The 17,758-nt window shown below is 34.4% G+C and overlaps 2 protein-coding genes across 2 annotated transcripts; one reads left to right on the plus strand and one right to left on the minus strand.

The window, feature by feature from the left end:
- Positions 1 to 1,384: 1,384 nt before the first annotated feature.
- Positions 1,385 to 10,024, minus strand: LUT1 (Cytochrome P450 superfamily protein). The gene is made up of 9 exons (XM_022288189.2): positions 9,420 to 10,024; positions 8,192 to 8,488; positions 7,916 to 8,113; positions 6,964 to 7,065; positions 5,471 to 5,611; positions 5,235 to 5,342; positions 4,149 to 4,231; positions 3,187 to 3,349; positions 1,385 to 2,771 (listed from the first exon to the last, which is right to left on the minus strand). The coding sequence occupies exons 1-9, from the start codon at positions 9,930 to 9,932 to the stop codon at positions 2,703 to 2,705; spliced, it is 1,674 nt and encodes a 557-aa protein (XP_022143881.1). The 5' UTR covers positions 9,933 to 10,024; the 3' UTR covers positions 1,385 to 2,702.
- A 1,174-nt stretch (positions 10,025 to 11,198) lies between these two features.
- On the plus strand, positions 11,199 to 16,901 carry LOC111013738 (aspartic proteinase 36). The gene is made up of 10 exons (XM_022288260.2): positions 11,199 to 11,601; positions 12,205 to 12,334; positions 12,548 to 12,792; positions 13,251 to 13,478; positions 14,391 to 14,550; positions 15,500 to 15,573; positions 15,696 to 15,786; positions 15,918 to 15,978; positions 16,185 to 16,256; positions 16,347 to 16,901. Exons 1-10 carry the CDS (start codon positions 11,366 to 11,368, stop codon positions 16,493 to 16,495), a joined length of 1,446 nt encoding a protein of 481 aa, XP_022143952.2. The 5' UTR covers positions 11,199 to 11,365; the 3' UTR covers positions 16,496 to 16,901.
- Positions 16,902 to 17,758: the final 857 nt, after the last annotated feature.

Genomic DNA, 17,758 nt, shown 5'->3' on the forward strand with positions numbered 1-17,758 from the left:
ACTCTTAATGTTTCAATCCACTTGATTTCAAATGCAATTAAAAATTTAAAATCATTTTCATTATTTAAAATCTTGAAATTTTAAATCATTTCTCATCAATTTCAGATCTCCCAAAGATAGAAAATGTTGTTTTCTTTTTTTGAATGAGAAAAAAGGTTACTTTTTTTTTGTTGAAAAAGCACTTTTTTTTTTCAAAAGTCATTTCATAATGTATTATTACTTATCAAGTGGCATTCTGATTTTGACTTGGAGAAACTTTCATTATGTACCGTTTGATTTTTAACCTTTTGTGTAATACATGAATCTTGTAGTTTTTTAAGAGAAATACTTTTTCAGTCCTAAGGTAACTACTTTTCCCCCCTTTTTGCTTGATTATATATGTTAGTGGTTGGATATGCTTGTTTAATTTAGTTGCTTAATGTACTTTTTTTTTTCAAGAAAAAACAACATAGAGAAAGTAAAGAGGGAAAAAATACCAAAGAAAAGTTGATGCAAATATATCCTCCAATATTAAGTCTCATCCTAGTAGAAATCAAACTTCTATATACTTTTTCTCAACCCAAAACCCTAAAGAGGAAAAAAAATTCATGGAAAATTGATGTCGACATGCTTTAATATTGAGATTATGTTTCATCTTTGTAGAAATCACTTCCTATTTGTCAACAACTCGCCATCATGTTGCGCGAATATTTTATATATTCTTTAAATCATATAAGGAATACGTGTGAATTACAGTTCAATGGCTAAACCATATAGATCTTAAAACATAGTAAATTAAAAATATTATACAAGTACTAATATCTTAACCGTTATTTTTTTTTTTTAACATAATTTCTCTCAATTTATAATAATAGTTACACATCGTGCCATGCGTTGGCCAAATTAAATGTAGTTGATTCTTATAATATCATTTTTTTGTCAAGCTACAACTCCACAACTAAGTTCTCTCGAAAAGGATAAATAGAAAATTTTGACAGAATGATGTTTAACCCTCCAGTTTTGTGAATTCTAGGATTTTGCTCAGCAAACGTTGAGATCATTTTAAATTGTTAAATTTTATTATATTTTAGTTTGATCAAATTGATTTTAATAAAGACATTGATACCTAACCATTTGTGCTAAGGTCAAAAATTTAAGTTGATGAGCTGTAGGACTTTGAAACTTTATTCCATTCTTCTATTCAATAATTTGAGCAGGTTTTTTTTTTTTCCTTTTTCTTTTTTGAGATTTAATTTGGCAGTTATAAGTTTGGAATATTTGCAATGACATAATTCTTGGGGAATTTTGTAGATAGAGTCAAGTACGGTAACAATTTGTTACAATTCTGACTATAAAACATTGAAATTTTTAGAACAAACAAACTCTTTTTTCAATACGCTACTACTTGTAAACAATTATTCTTTATAACTTCAATACATAAATGTCTTGGACATACATTGATGTTGAGAAATCTGACACATTAATTCAAAAGGTCGTAAGAAATTCCATCATACATTGCTAAAAGGACACTGTAATTCATTCTACCTCAATCTACAAATTTTAAGAAGAAACAAGAAAAAGAAGAGAGAGATGGGGCCATAATCTGACTTGCCCTGTTCAGAGGTTCCTGGATCCCAACATCACCAGAAAAGTGCATAGAGAGATTCAGAAAAATATGCCAAAGGATGTTAGTTGCCCTTTCAATCTCCTACCTCTCACCTGACCTGAAGCAAATATAGAGCAGAGGCATCACCATGGAAAGCCATCAGGAACCACCTTGGCTTCCTTCTCCAGCCACCACCGCGGTCGGGGCGGTGGGATCGGTTCAATTTTGAGAGGAGTTGATGATGAAGGTTGGGTTGGGTTTTATATAGGATGTGGTTGGTTTATGAAGGCAATGAAAAAGATTGAAATGACCTAAGAAGTGAGTTTGTGGACACTTTTTGTTAAAGCACAAGAGAAAAAAGTAGAAAGTGATTGAAAAGGCTGCAATTTTGAGCATCTTCCAAGGGATATGCCATTGGCATTGGCATCTACTTTTCCCCACATCCCATGATACCATACCAACTCATTTCCATTGATGCTAGATTGCATCTCAGTGTAATAGATTTATATTCCTTTTGATTCTTAAATTAGTCTTTTGAATTTGTTTTCATGGCCCAAATTTTTAATTTGGGGCCAAAAGAAAATCTAGGTCATTCTAACAAGTTAGGGCAGGCCATTTCAAAAGTTCAATTTTAATATGGGTGGGCTTTACTTTCCCTTTTGATTTAGCTTTCTTTTCTCTTTCTTTCTCTTTTCAACATGTGCCTGTATTTATCTCCAACCTTTCTTTACTCTCATTTCCACATGTACCCAACAAAAATTGAGGCCACTTAATACTTTTCTTTTTCTTGGGAGTAGGCTTTTTAGTGTTTGATATGAATGTTCAGAAAATTTGATGACTGCTCAACCCAGCTCAAACCGGCATAAGTTTTTTTGGGTTGGGTTAGGTTCAAATAATAAATCCTTTAGGCCGATTTGCATTACACAATAATCTCATTCTCAAGCCTCTTATTCCTACGAGAATCTTAGACCATGCAACTCTTTAGTGTATAAGATTTGCATACTCGATCCAATATACATTTGTGATTGTCTATAGGCAAAAGAATCAGCACGATAATAGAAATCTCAATCTCTCTCCTCTCTCTTCCCTAACCAGAATCTATGTACATTTTCAACAGTTACCTTAAAGAAGCAGAGGAAGCTAATTCTGGAGTCAGCTGCCTTTGGCTGAGTTTCATGTACAAACCCTGCATTTGCAATTAGCACCCATAAGTGTCGATCATTCATATAAATCATAGTTTTCTACAATTACATCCTCCATTCTTCTTTAGGACAAACTCATCAAAATTACAGAAATATCAACAGAAAGATCTATCAGGCAATATCAGTTCAAGAAAATAAGTACAAATTATTCATAATTGAGGTCCACAGAGTTGCAAAAATAAAATCATTTGTCCTAAAAAAGACAATTTTCAAAAATTATATTCTTTTCATTTAGTCATAATTTCAAAAGTGGTTGCCAAAAATATCAAGAACGCTATTCTGAAGTGAATTGTTGAAATAATAATTAGAAGAAATCACAGTTGTGGTTATTGCTGGGGAAAAAAGTCAGAAATGTAGGATAAAAGGTAGCCATGCTTGAATGAGCGTAGTAAACATTACATTTGTTGTATGTATAGTTGCTCCGGTGGTCATCCCAATGGTCTGATTTGGAACCAGCTCAAAGTTCATGTGCTGCAAAAATATGGCAAGAGCAACGACAGCTTCAAGCAGGGCAAATTGATCACCAACACACTTACGGGGCCCTCCGCTGAATGGAATAAATCTGTATTGTATAATTTAGTTATTCAGGCTATCAACTAGCAAGGATAATGGGGTAGCTAGATCTGATGGGAGATCAAAAGCACGCGTCATTCAAAATGCAAGACAAAAATAAAAATGATCGAATTGTTATGTTGCTCTATTAGTGCCACTAATATCTAAAATATTACCCACTTTTTTCTCCCAAGCGAAAGCTCTTTTCAAAATAAGAAGTCCAAATGAGACAAAATATAGATCACTAAATAAGTAAAATACTATCTGGAGGATAAAAGATCGTTAAATTAAGTCCAACTACGGAAATATTGAAATTTAATAATATTCAAGCTTTTGAAATCAAGTTCACAAACTAATTTTAAGAATTAAAATTCAGTAATTGGATGATCACTTTCAGAAACTGTCGAAAAGGCAAAGGAGCAAAGGATTTCTAGGAAACTGATATGCACGAAGGAGAAAAAATGGTGGCCAGTAGTTACTTTCCAGCCAGAGTGATGGAAGGGCACCATGTGAAGAGGAGTAAGGAAAGAACATCAGACAAATTACTTCTCTAAATGGGAAAAAATGTTGGTTTTTGTTCTCTGCCGGCCAAAGTAAGATAGTGTATATTGCACATGAACATTTAAACGCCGCCATTTAAATGCCACCATTCGAGGATGTTGGCACCTTTATTGGCTGCTTGACTTAAAGAGGATGACTTGTTTGAGGTCAAGCAACTCGCGCCAAACATGCCTATATTTGAGCGCCTGGCAAGTGCCTATTGTAATTTTTAAAACAGTGTAGTCCCCACACACAAATAGGATGTGTACCTGAAATCTGTATTGCTTTCATTCGGCACAGGACCTTCCAAGTCAAATCTTTCAGGTATAAACTCTTCTGCTTGTTCCCAAACCTTGAAACATAAATAGGAGTTACGATATTGCACAACTTTACAAAGCAAGAACATGTTCAACTATCCTTATGTCAAAAATATATATCCAAACTAGCAACAAAAAGATAATCGAGAATGCTCGAAAGACAAAGTAAATTATTTTTACTTAATATTTGGTAAGAATGCATGTTCTTTCTGCATTCAGTTTTCTACTGATTTTGCTTGTTTTACTATTTTTGCATTGTAGATTTGACTTTTGTAATGAACAAACTTCTCTTTGAGATTATTTTGGGAAAAGGATTCCTTTCCTAATGTCTTGTTTGTATTTACTGTGAGTTCTAAGGATGGCATGTGGTAGAATGTACACACAAATATGCAAGAAACTTCACTTATAATTTCAAACATCCTTGAAAGCCTCCCTCCATCGCTCAAATTCAAACCATAACTTATCATTCAATTCCTAATTATTAAGGTAATAGCTAATTTTTCTACTTGAAGATTTTTTCTTGACTCAGTCTTTTGGATTTCTTTTTACTCCCTTTGAAGTTTGTATTCTTGAACATTTTTCCATCTTTTCATCTAAAAAGTTTGTTTTTCGTTCAGAAAAAAATTATGGTAATAACTAATAGATTATTATTACTAGGTTATTTAATTTGGTAAAAAAAAATCTCAAATGTTCATGGTTATGGAACTATCAATTTACAATCAGGATAACACTTATGCTGAAAGACAGAATGCCATGTCAAAGTGCAACATATATGAAGCCATCATTTCAGGAGAGTTAATTAAGAAAAACAGTTAACTAATTGGATATCAAAAGTGATGTCTGTTAGATGAAGCAAGTGTAAGCATTCCTGAAAGCACAATATTTAAAAACCTTCAACTGAGTTATAACAGCTACTACCAATATACCAACTTAACAGCAGAAAGCATCTTCTTAACTTTTTATTGTGAAGCTTAAACTAGAATGGACAAAAGAGTCTATCTAACACAAAGATTGAAACATAACCCTTGAGGTATGTACCTGGGAAGAGCGATGGATATTATATACTGAAATCATGATATCTTGACCAGCATTAACCTTGTAATTTCCAGGCAGTATGTCAGCAACTCGAGCTCTTCTTATCAAAACCTTGAAAGGTTTAAGGAACATTAAGATAAAAACAAGATTAGCAGAATGATGAATAAATATTCATACTTCTCCTTCTTTTCTCTTTATGTCATAATTCACTTGGGTGAGAAACAATTATTCCAACGTACAGGTGGATGTGGGTAAAGCCGCATTGACTCAAGGATACAACGCATCAAAAATTTAAGTTCCTTTGTGTCTTCGTAGGAAGGAGGTCTTCCTTGTAAGACTCTATCAACTTCATTTTGTGCCTTGATCAATGATGAGGAATCCTGCTTTGCATGATGATAAAATAAATCATACTGAAAAACAACTTACTAAAGAAAAAATTGAGCCACTGGGAAAATTATAATGAAAGCAATCAACTTAGAGCAGAGAGATGAACATGTTCAAGATGCTGCAAAGCAAATGTCAACATACACGCTCGGGCAGACATATATATTGAAGTGAACTGATATGTGGCTTTTGGGAGGAATAGGAGAGTTTTTAGAGCACCAGAAAGTTCTTGGATTAGGTTTAGCCTCCTCTAGGTTCAATGCCTTTTGATAGATTTTTGTGAGGCCTTTATCTCTTATTCTTAACAATTGGAGCAGTTTTCTATATAAAGGGTCCTTTTGGTTTAGACTTTCTCTTTGTTTTTTTTTTTTTTCCTTTTATATTCTTCTTTTTTTCTTAATGAAAGTTGGCCTTTTCCAGAAAAAGAAGAGGAAAAAAAACCAATTTCATAACAAAAAGATCCCCAGTCACAACTTCCTTCAAATTATGTACCTGATAATATAGTTGTTAACTTATTATTAGCAAAAAAATAAAACTACAAACACATAAATTATGGTGAATTGCCAAAATCTTTCCTCACCATTTTCATAACCATTCATGCCTCTCATTTATTATAAGAAAGAGGGACATTTGATTGATCATGACTGACACGTGGCAACCAAGCCAAGCCAAGCCACCACACTTGGCCCATAGGTGATTATAGGTAGGCTTCATAGTAAAAGGATGGGAAAATTTCACTTTTTTAACCTTGGTGAGCCAAAATTAACCCTGATATTTTAATTTCATCAAACAAAATTATGAACTTAAATAAGTGGTGGAGTTAATACCCTTTATTTGTTGAATTTTTTCATATTTTAAAATATTTATGCTAGTTAAAGGCATTCTTATAATTCAACGAGACTATTTTTATGCATACTAATTTTTCTAGTACTGTTGGATGCCTTAATGTTAAGCTCAGGTACTTTCTTTTTCTTTGACTTGTTTGATTTTATAGCTAGATATGGATATTTTTGTGGATGTATTATATATGACTTGATTTTGGGTGTTCTATGGCTTTTTTTAGAATATAGCGATCTGTGCTGTTTTGTACGTTTATGTAGTTTACTAGTTGGTTCCTAGGTGACTTAATAATTTAATTTTGAAAAAGTATTAATTATACTACTTATTCAATTTTAGAGTTCAATTTAACAAAATAAAGTTCGGGGTAAAATTAACTTCACTGGTCTAAGTAACGGGAAAAAATGAATTTTTCTCTTCAAAGAAAGAAAAAGTTACCCAGGGACAAGCATCAATAAGGTGGTGAAAGTTACTCTGTCAATTCCTACATATATGTAAATGACAAGGTTACCTTACTTAAAAGATAGAGTGTCCAAGTCAGAACAGAACCGGTAGTTTCATGTCCAGCAACTAACATTGACAAGAGATCGTCTCGTAATTGTACACTTGAGACCTAAACAACACAAAAGGAGTATCAGTGACAGAACGTGACAGATCATCAAAGGATCAGTAATTTCTCAATGTCACGAGTAAGTCATATGAAGAATGTAGCAAATTTAGGGAGAATTAAGCATTCAGTTAAAATATGATAATAGACACAACGTGTCCCAATCCCAATGTTTTGGCCTCCGGTAGGAACCCAAAATTAAAATAAAAATTAATAGATAATAGCATTGATATAAGAAAATTACGAAATACCAAATAATTACGAAATCCCAAATACTTTGAGAGAGTCTCAGACTCTCCCAAAACTGCCCTCCAGATTCTGAACTCCTGAATCCCCAAATTCGCTCAATTTGTAGCCACTCAACTCTAACAAATTTCTCAAGTAACTTACAAATATATCACTGTTAATATTCCTAATATATCCCTACTAGCGTCAGCCTCCTTTTGTAATAACATTGGCTATTTCCTGTCTGATTTTTAGTAGAAAACAAACTTTATAGGAGGGAAAAAAGAAAGGCTTCTTTCCTCTTATTAGTATATTAAACTCACAACATGACCAAAAACTGTAATAATCTCAGCTCAGCTCACCACGTGATGGGACTTTTTCCATAATCATGAAATAATTTCCTTGATGAGTTACTTAGAATACCTAAGACTTAACTGTTCACAGAACAAGATTGTGAACAGTTGTTGTACTTGGCAATAATCTGAGAAATATCTAGTAAAATCTGTAGCAATCTGACCGCAGAGCACACAAGAGGCATTGTACTTCTGAACTAAAATAGCACAACAAATGCTTGAACAACATTGCAAAATGTCAGTGATGAATGGAAATTCAAAAGCTATCAAGAGCAGACCTCTTGCCTACTGGCCAGCAGAAAACGAAGGATGCTTGGATCAGTGTCATTCACATATTCCTCCTCATCAATACGCTCACCCTCAGTTTCCACAATTTCTTTACACTTGGCAATTAGTTCCTCAACGGTTCTCCTGATCACAGTAACTGCTTCTTCAGCTTTTATCTGTCTTGGGATTATCTTACACAGAGCTTTAATCTGCAACAACAAAAAGCAAAAGTGAAAAATGAGTTGGAAAAAATGGTGTTCATAAGCAGAACAATATAAGGAACCTGCCTTCCAATATGGTAAAATATCAGTAGAACGAGCCTCTGCCTCTTTCAAGGCAGTGTAAACTGCATCAATCACAGGGCTGTCAGCAGAGAGAGAATCAAAACTGTAGTTGAATACAGATAGACCAATAATATCAAGAGTTAGTTGAGAAAACTTTTCCTCCATGTTAACAGAATTATTATTTAATGCATCCTTTTGCAGCTTCTCCACCAATCTCATGGCACATTTACAGAATACTCGATCAACAATAACCGATAAGTACTTCTTGTGAAGGGATGGAACCACAGCCCTACGGCGAACCTAGTATAAAATACAACATCCGAGGTCCAGTGAGACTCATGGAGGAATTTGAATGATTGGATCACATTGAGCTAAACGTGCATATCCAATATGTTTAAAACTTTTTGCTTTCTCCCATAATTCAATGGCTTTAAACTCAGTTCCATATAAAGCGAATTTCAACTAATAATCAGAATTGTAAAAAGATTGAATCAGAGAGGAAGAAAAGGCACGTCTGAATGCATAAAAGTACACAATTTCCAACATCATCAAAGGATTTTCCCTTTTCTTTATTCATGCTCCAAAACTCACCCACCAAAACTCCATTTACAAGATTATTTTCCATATACTTCTTCCAACTGGAACCTACTAAAAACCTTTCACACCAAGCACTGACGGAAAAGAAGCAACTTTGTGATACAGGTAGTTAATCTTTTGCTCGTAATTTTATGCAATAACGTTTTGAGGCAGATAATAATTTAACGTTACAAACAGAAATCCTCAATTTTTTCGTTATAGTACCCATTAATCAATATGAAATATGAACATAACGCACCCCAGCGGGTAAATATAGTTGAAAAATAATATAATAAATAATTCAACTTAAATTATAATTATAGTCCCTAATATTTGTTGCTTTTAGCCGTACCTTCCTTTGTTCCATTTTAGAAGTTAGTGCGACACTTGAATATCTAGTGACTACGGCTTGCCAAAGTCAATTTTTCGTTACTATTTAAACTTCTTTTATGTATATGTCAAAGTAGAATTTTACAAGTGTTGACATCTAACAAATGAAATTTCGAAGAAGGAGACATTAAAAACTGACAATGTTCACATACTATAATCATAATTTAACCGTAAATTAATAGTTCCACTTTGCAATTTAAAATGCAACATATGATGAAGAATTATTAATTCATATTTGTTCATCCACAGTTAGCGAAAACATTACCGTCCAAAGCGGGCCTTCAGCAATCGCGAAACCAGACCCGAACAAGAACTCAGATACCTCAGAAACAAGCCCCTTGGCATAGGTTCCGTAATTCCTGAGAACATGCTTAGCAATGGCAGGGTCACTAACCACCACGAAATTTCTAGGGCCAGCCGCGAGCCTGTAAATCGGTCCATAATCATTCATCCACTTGAAGAGTGGGAGGAAAAGAGCACCGCCCAGAAGATCAGAAACGTCGTCGAGCTTGGCACTTGCTATTGGAATGCCGGAGTCATCGCCCTGCCCTAGGGTAATGTAGCGAGTCAGAGAGGTGAGCCAATCCGGGCTGACCCAGGAACCGGATTTGGCATTGTTGGTGGAGTTCTTAAGCTTCGTGGGTGTGGGGGGATTCCCTTCGTCAATGGAGGATTTGATGGAGAGAAATGGAGGTGGGATTCTTCGCCGGAGAGGGCCTCGCTTATGGAGGTGAGCAGATGAAAAGGAGAGTGACGGAAAACAGAGAGCGGAAGACATGGATGTTGGTTACGAAGGAAATTCAAGGACTGGACAGTGGACAGTTCGTTATGGATAGCGTAGCACAGCATCGCGCTTTTTTGAGAAATAACAAAAAAAAAACTTTTTGGAGTAAGAAATTCGAGTAAGAAAAAATGGTTATAATAATATGTGGCACATGCGTTGAGTTACATGGCTGTGAGATACCGTCCGTAACGGGCCAACGCGCGGTCTGTATTTCAGAAGAATATTTGGGCTTTCAAAATTGGCGTGCGCGACCGACAGTCACCGTGGTCGTTGGATTTTAATTTTAAATAAGCAGATCAATGCTTTTAGCCGTCAACCCGAGTTCGAACCCAAGTCTTCGTCTGTCTTCATTCATCGCCATTAAAAAACCATACATTTTCAAACACACATGCGACGGTATTGATGACATCTACTCCTCACTTATTAATGACGTAATAAATAAAGCTTTGAGTTTTTGCCAATTTACCAACTTACACCTCCGCACAATTGTACAAATTGCTCTAGGTCCATCATATATACCTATATGTTTAGTTGGGTTAGTCAAAAATTTTCAATCTTAAATAATCATCGACTTATTTGGTATACGTAACGATTCTTAAAAAAAAAATGAGCTACAATTGAGTAAGTATCTTTTAAACGTCTATCTCAACAAATTATATATAAATCATCTCAAATATCATTTACAAATTGATACGAGGGAGTTTAAGAAGATGGTCATGAAATCTTGACCAAATTTTGCTACATCAAAATTATGACCTAACTTTTATTTCCACACATTGTGATTGTTTTAGTTATATTCAAACTACTTCAAAATGTTTTGCATGCATTTTGATATGTCGTAATCATATGAAAGAATCGGTAGATCTTGTAACCCTTAATGTAATGTCTCCTATGTTAAAAATTAATTCACTAGCTATTTTATTAAATATAAAGAGATCTTTCATGATTTTGCTAGTGATTTGTAACATAAAACCTAGTAATGGCAAAAGTTAATTGCTTTTTCTTCAAAGTTTGTAGAACATGAATTTTGTCAATAACAAAATTTTATTTTCATATTTTAAAATATCAACCAAAGTTGTAAAACTTGCAAATAAAAAATAAAACAACAATAGAGTAAATCCCAAGAAAGAAGGCGCGAGAGTGGGAGTAGAGAAGGGTAGTTTTGACTTTTCGATCTCTGCTCTGCGTCAAATTGGCAAAACAGGAAACCACGTTCACCCGAAAAAAGAAAGAAAAATTTTAAGCACACAATTTTGCAAATTTTTCTTTTTTTTTTTTTCTCTGTAAAAACCAACTGCTCAGTGCTCAGTGTTGTCGTCCTGCCCGAAAAGCGAAGAAGCCCCACTTTGGTCTTCGTCGCTAAGTTTCCCCTCTTCCACGCAGAAGAACGCAGAATCCATCACCCCACTCCCAGAAAATCCACCAAAATGCGTTTCTTCTTCTTCTTCTTCTGCCTCGTCGCCGCCTTAGCTTCCCTCTCGGCGGCCGGCTCCGCCTTCCCCGCCACCCATTTCCCTCTCCACAGAGCCTTCCCCCCCGTTCCCAGTCTCCACTTCGATTCGCTCAGAGCTCGCGACCGCGTCCGCCATGCCCGCTTCTTGCGAGGATTAGTCGGAGGTATCGTCAACTTCTCCGTTAAAGGCTCCTCCGATCCATTCGTCGGGTGCGTCCTCTTCTTTGTTGAGATACTCTGTTTTTTTTTTCCCTCTCTTAACTTACTGTCGAGTACTTACTTGTTTTCGTCTTTGCTAATTTTGTGCAATTGTTAATTCTTTTGATGCAATGTACTTCCCATGGTTGCTCCTTCCTTTTTTACTAGCAATTAGTTCGTTAGTTTACGTGGTTTGGATTTTCCTTACTTTCCAACGTTGCGCGAGGCTAAACTGAAGTTTTACCTATTTAATGGGTTTAGTCCTACACTTCTGCTAATCCTAACGAAACCATTTCGTAGATGTTCAGGCTGATTGTTTCTTTTCGTTTGGGAACTGTTGCTGTGTCAATTTAATTTATATACTAAAATTTTATAAATCAAGTTATCATTTTGTATCTCAATATTTCTGCAACTATTCAGTAAATGTTAGACGTCGAAAACTGTTCAAGGATGATAATTAATCTTTGTGGAGTGATTCTTCGGAAAACCCAGATTGTTTTTATCTTAAATTTTGTTTACCCTCTAACTCTTCCTACAAGTTCCATGTAAATGAATAGGTTTACTACAAAATTTGTGCCGTCCAGTATTTTTAATTGCTGGTGTTGATTTTCGTAGGCTTTATTTCACGAAAGTGAGGTTGGGGAATCCTCAGAGGGAATTCTATGTTCAGATCGATACTGGTAGCGACATTTTGTGGATCAATTGCAGTCCCTGCGATGGTTGTCCTCAATCAAGCGGACTTGGAGTAATGTTCCAATGATTTTGCTACTTTTCTTACTAATTAGTTTTTCAATTAAGCTTAAAGAGATATAATCTGGCGGCATCATGCCCCTCCTCTAATAAGGAGGCCTCAAAATTCAATTTCTATCCCCACCAATAGTGGATATCATAAACAAAACCTCGCAGGATGGAGATTTTCTGCTTACCCCTAATTGCTTCTGCTATTTTATCTTTACAGATCGAACTCAACTTATTTGATCCTGCAAGCTCATCCTCTGCTAGGCTTGTTCCCTGCTCAGATCCAATGTGTGCTGCATTTCCAACCACAACTCAATGTTTATCCCACAGTAACCCGTGCAGTTACACCTTTCATTATCGAGATAAAAGTGGGACATCGGGCTATTATGCTACTGATTCAATGTATTTTGACATGATTGTGGATCAGTCCATGATTTCAAATTCTTCAGCCAGTATTGTTTTTGGGTGGGTTGATAGATCTTATTTAAACACTGCACACCTATAAAGGATATTGGATTTGAACTACTCGAAAATACAAATGATGGAAGGATACTCAAGTATTTAAAGTAATTTACCAGTTATTTGGTAGGATATTTTGCAGAACGTTTTTAAAAATTGCTTTGTAGAGCTAGCTATGATTTGGGTGACTAGTGAAAGCTGAAGTCACTGTGTATTTATAGTTATTTTATTTTAAGCTTGTGATTTTCAATGGAAGAATGACATTGATAAATACTGAAGTGTAGGAGTGGTAGTTAGAGTTAAATATACTAGATTTATATTTATCTAATTGAAAGGAGAAGTGGATAATTATCTTACTATAATTATTTACTCTACTCGATCTGTTGTTTCCATGTATGTATATATTCATTTTTTGATTGGAAACTTGAAACTTACTTCCTTGTTTGGTTTGGTTGTCAATGCAGTTGTAGCACATATCAGTATGGGGATTTGACTCGGGCAACCAAAGCCCTTGATGGAATTTTTGGATTTGGTCAAGGGGAGTTATCTGTTATTTCACAATTATCTTCCCGAGGGATAACACCTAAAGTATTCTCCCATTGTTTGAAAGGAGGGGACAGTGGAGGGGGTATCTTGGTTCTTGGTGAGGTTCTGGAGCCCAGCATTGTTTATAGTCCACTTATACCATCTCAGTATGTTCTCTATCTTGTGAAAGATTTGGTTTTCAGCTCTACTTATTCTTTGTGATGTCCATGAAATTTTGGATCCTTATTTTTCTTTTCCCCTAATATTTCTCAGAAAAATCATAGATGACTTTTGTGACTTGAATAGGATCAATCTTTGACCAGATTCTCTAGAAACAAACTACTACTTACATTCATCACACATCACTTGTGTTAAGGCTTCAATTTTCAATTTTGAGGAAGTAGTGATCTGATATGTTGATAACTCATATAAGTGTCTACTTTGGTTCTTTAATTGAAGGCTTATGAAGAAAAGTTTAGTTTGGAGCCACTCTCAAGTCAAAATTAGAAGCCCCTTGTGACCACTGTCCTGAGAAATATGCCTTGATTTTTCTCATAATCAATATTTTAGGATCAATTATAAGTCTCTAGTATAGAACCATGTGACATTAAGAGGCAATATGATTGGGATCTTGCAGAGATGAAGTTACCCAACCATTATTTGGTGGTTGTAGGACTGGTATCATAAATCAAGAGGAGGATGCTTCTGCAGAAGAAAGAGTTCTGTTGAGTTTTCTACTAAATCGTAAAGATCTGAAAATATTTCTTCTTTCTAACTAATGGTGCCAAGGTGTCTGTTTATTTTGTTATTGACCTCCACAGTTTATGGCCATTCTTTTATCAGGGGATAGTTTCTATTTTTAGCATGAAAACTTGATAAAAGATTGGCAATGTCCTTGACCCACTTGCTGAGTATGTCATGCTTTCAATGTTTTTTCTTCATCTCTGGCAATAGTTCTTTCTTTTGCCGTTCTCTTTCTTCGTAATTGTTTTGTTTGATATATTTACAATTTGTTTCTCATGCATTCTTAATTTTCTAATTTTATGTTTACTTATTTGTTTCTCAATTGAAATACACAGGCCACACTACACCTTAAATTTACAGAGTATTGCTATCAGTGGGCAGCTATTGCCAAACCCCACATTATTTTCAACATCAAATGCAGGAGGAACTATTATTGACTCTGGAACAACTTTAGCATACCTTGTGGCAGAAGTTTACGATTGGATTGTCAGTGTGGTAAGTTTGTTCGTATTCCTATATGTGACTATTGAGAGTTAGATTTCATTTTTTTGGGGGAAGGGGGTGAAGTTCTGATTATATATCTCTATCTTCCATTCAGATCTCACTGTTGATTTTTCTCCCCATACCCTCTTAAAGTATTTATAAATACCAAACTATCATTTCATGTTCCGTGGAGAAAAAGCTTTGTTTTTTATTTTACAAGTTAGATCTGCTGAGGAAAAGCTTCATTCTCAAGTGTTGGTGGTCAATATAAATAATTTCATTTTGGTAAATATATGTAGCACATTGTCCACTTTCAGATTGCATCCATGTCCTCATTCATTAGTCATTGCTTGATTGCAGTGATTTTTTCTTTTGGTAAGAATCGCAATGAAATTTCACGATTATTATGAAATATAATCATTGAAGGGTGGTTCAACTGGATTGATATCAATTGGCGTTGACTCAACATGATCAACCATATACTATGGTTTGTCAAATAATTTTAAAACCTAACTAATTAATATTATTTTGTCGTAATAGTTTCATTTATTTTATAGCAGCTTTGGGCATACCTTGGTCTAGGCCATTGTTCTTTTTGTAGACCTTCTTATGTATTTAATTCATTTTGATTAACTCTGGTTTCTTATCCAAAAAAAGAAAAAAGAAAAGAAAAGAAAAATAACTTCAGTTTTCTCTCTATGGAGGAGAACATACAACAGAGTTGAAAGTGAGGAGGATGGAGAATGAGATAATCATTTGAGATACCTTTATATTCAATTTATAATTTCCTTCTGATTATTTTATTTTCATTTTCAGTGCTTAGGAGTTCTTGTTCTTAGTTCATCATTTATTTGTCTCTCTTTTTGAATTCACAAGCTGCATTGTGGTAGAAATTTTGATAATGCTTCCATTTAAATGTTACTGGTTCTGACTTCTGATTCTACTAAGTGCTTACTTGTAGATAACTTCTGCTGTTTCTCAATCAGCCACTCCTACAATTTCCAGGGGTAGTCAATGTTATCGAGTCTCTACAAGGTATTCTCTCTTGTATGACCTAAACAGATAAGTTTGGAAATTCTTATTAATTTTCAAAGGAAACTGTGCCTTTATTATTTTCTTATTTCAGGAACTAAATGAGTATGTGTTTCTATGTTTAGTATAGCGGAAATATTTCCTGTGGTCAGTCTAAACTTTGAGGGTGCTTCCATGGTGCTGAAACCTGAAGAATATCTTCAGTTTGACTCCATTGTAAGTTGCTCAATAATTTCCCCAGCACATTATATTAATTTTGGACATTTTCATTCATGCATCCTGAATGCCGAGAGATTTAGAGATTGAATTAGGGCATTTGTATAATGTAATACAATTTTATCTTGCAGGAACCCACTTTATGGTGCATCGGTTTTCAGAAAGCTGAGGATGGAGTAAATATTGTAGGAGGTTAAATTCTAAAATTAGTCTCAAATTAGAATTTCGATGCATGAACAGCCTCATCAATTTCCAAGTTCATTTTTTAAGTGAAAAGCATTTTGATCAATCACTTTGAAATAATGAGTATAAATAGTAACCACGGGTGACTATAAGCTTCAGCTGTTAAACTGCTAGACATTTTCACAATCAAATGAGATCATCCCTTCATTTTACAGATCTTGTTTTGAAAGATAAGATCATCGTTTATGACTTAGCTCGACAACGGATTGGATGGGCCAATTATGACTGTAAGTTAAACCTAGTATTGAATGCATAAAGTATTCTATATATATTTCCCTCCCAATAATTTCTCAACAAAGATGACTGATATTTGACAGGTTCGTTGTCGGTAAATGTTTCTGTAACATCTGGGAAGGATTTCATCAATGAGGGACAGCTGAGTGTTAGCAGCTCCTCAAGAAAACATTTCTATAAGTTGCTCCGCATTGTTATTGTACTACTCCTAATACATTTAAAAGTGCTTTGAAGTCCATTTTTTGGTAACAACCCTGAGATTCTCTCGACTTCATTATTTGCCCCAGTCGTATTCGCCCGGCCAATCTGTGTTTTAAATGCTTGGCCGGGTTGCTTATCGCCGAGCTGTGAAGAGTAAAGGTTTCTGTGCCTGAGCAGGAACATCTGCCAAATGCAGGCATCCTTTTCTTCGAGCTCCATAAAAGGGTCTGCTATATTAGGAGTTTAGAAGTGTAAATTTTGAAAATATAGTCTGATCTGTGATGAGAGTTGTGTTTCTTTTATAGAAAATGAGTTGTCAATGGGCTTTAGGTCAGAGGTAGAAATAGAGATCGAGAGAGGTGCCATTGCTGTATTCAAATTTCATGAAATAGAATCTCATTAATATGTAATATCAGCTGTTATTTCATTTTGATTCAGAGCTACTTCCATCCTCTTTCTTGTCGAAATAAATATTGCTTCATTATGTATGTAGAGAATGAGATTGATGATTGTAGAACGGTTTAGGACATGGCTAGCTTAATATACCCTTTTTTAACCCTCAATTTATTATTTGGACCAATTTGATTTCTACTATCAAGATCAAGAGTATAGTTTATATTAAATGATTATTAAAGATATCATGTTGAATAAAATTTTCGTTTACAAATTGTGGGATTTTTTGCATCTCTATTTCTCTCTCCCTCTTGCCAACCATTTCTTTTCGTTATGGCTAGAGAAATTTTAAGCTTATTCTATTTTGGTTTTCACATCTTCAAGCTTGAAGTTTTTTTCTTCAACAATCGTGTGAGTTCCTAAACTTTTATAATGTCTATTTTAATTCTTGAAAATACCAAAATTAATTGTTTTGGCAATTGTCATATTATTTTTCTATTTGTAAATCGCTTACCCAATGTAGTTTTAACACATATTCACTTTGATATTACTGAAGGTGGTTGACTAGTTTTTTAAAGTTGAAATAAAATAAAGAACTAAAATGATTACTATTTTAAGAGTTATGGACTAAAATAGAAATTTTGAAAATCTTTTTTTCAAAGACAGAAAATTTAAAAGTTTAGATTCCACTAAAGTCCAATAAAATAGAACAAGGTTGGAAATTTATAGACCAAAATTGATGTTTTGAGAGTTGATGGAACAAAATAAAAAGGAAAAAGTTTGAAAATTCAATACGAATCGAAAAAAAAAAATATAAAATTTCCTCTATTTCAAGTCTATTTTATCATATGAAATATTGTAAAAATATTGTAATAAATATGTTCAAAATTAATCAAAATAG

Source organism: Momordica charantia (assembly GCF_013281855.1).
Source record: "Momordica charantia cultivar OHB3-1 chromosome 1 unlocalized genomic scaffold, Mcharantia_2.0 BLBB01000001.1, whole genome shotgun sequence".
Classification (NCBI taxonomy): Eukaryota; Viridiplantae; Streptophyta; class Magnoliopsida; order Cucurbitales; family Cucurbitaceae; genus Momordica; species Momordica charantia.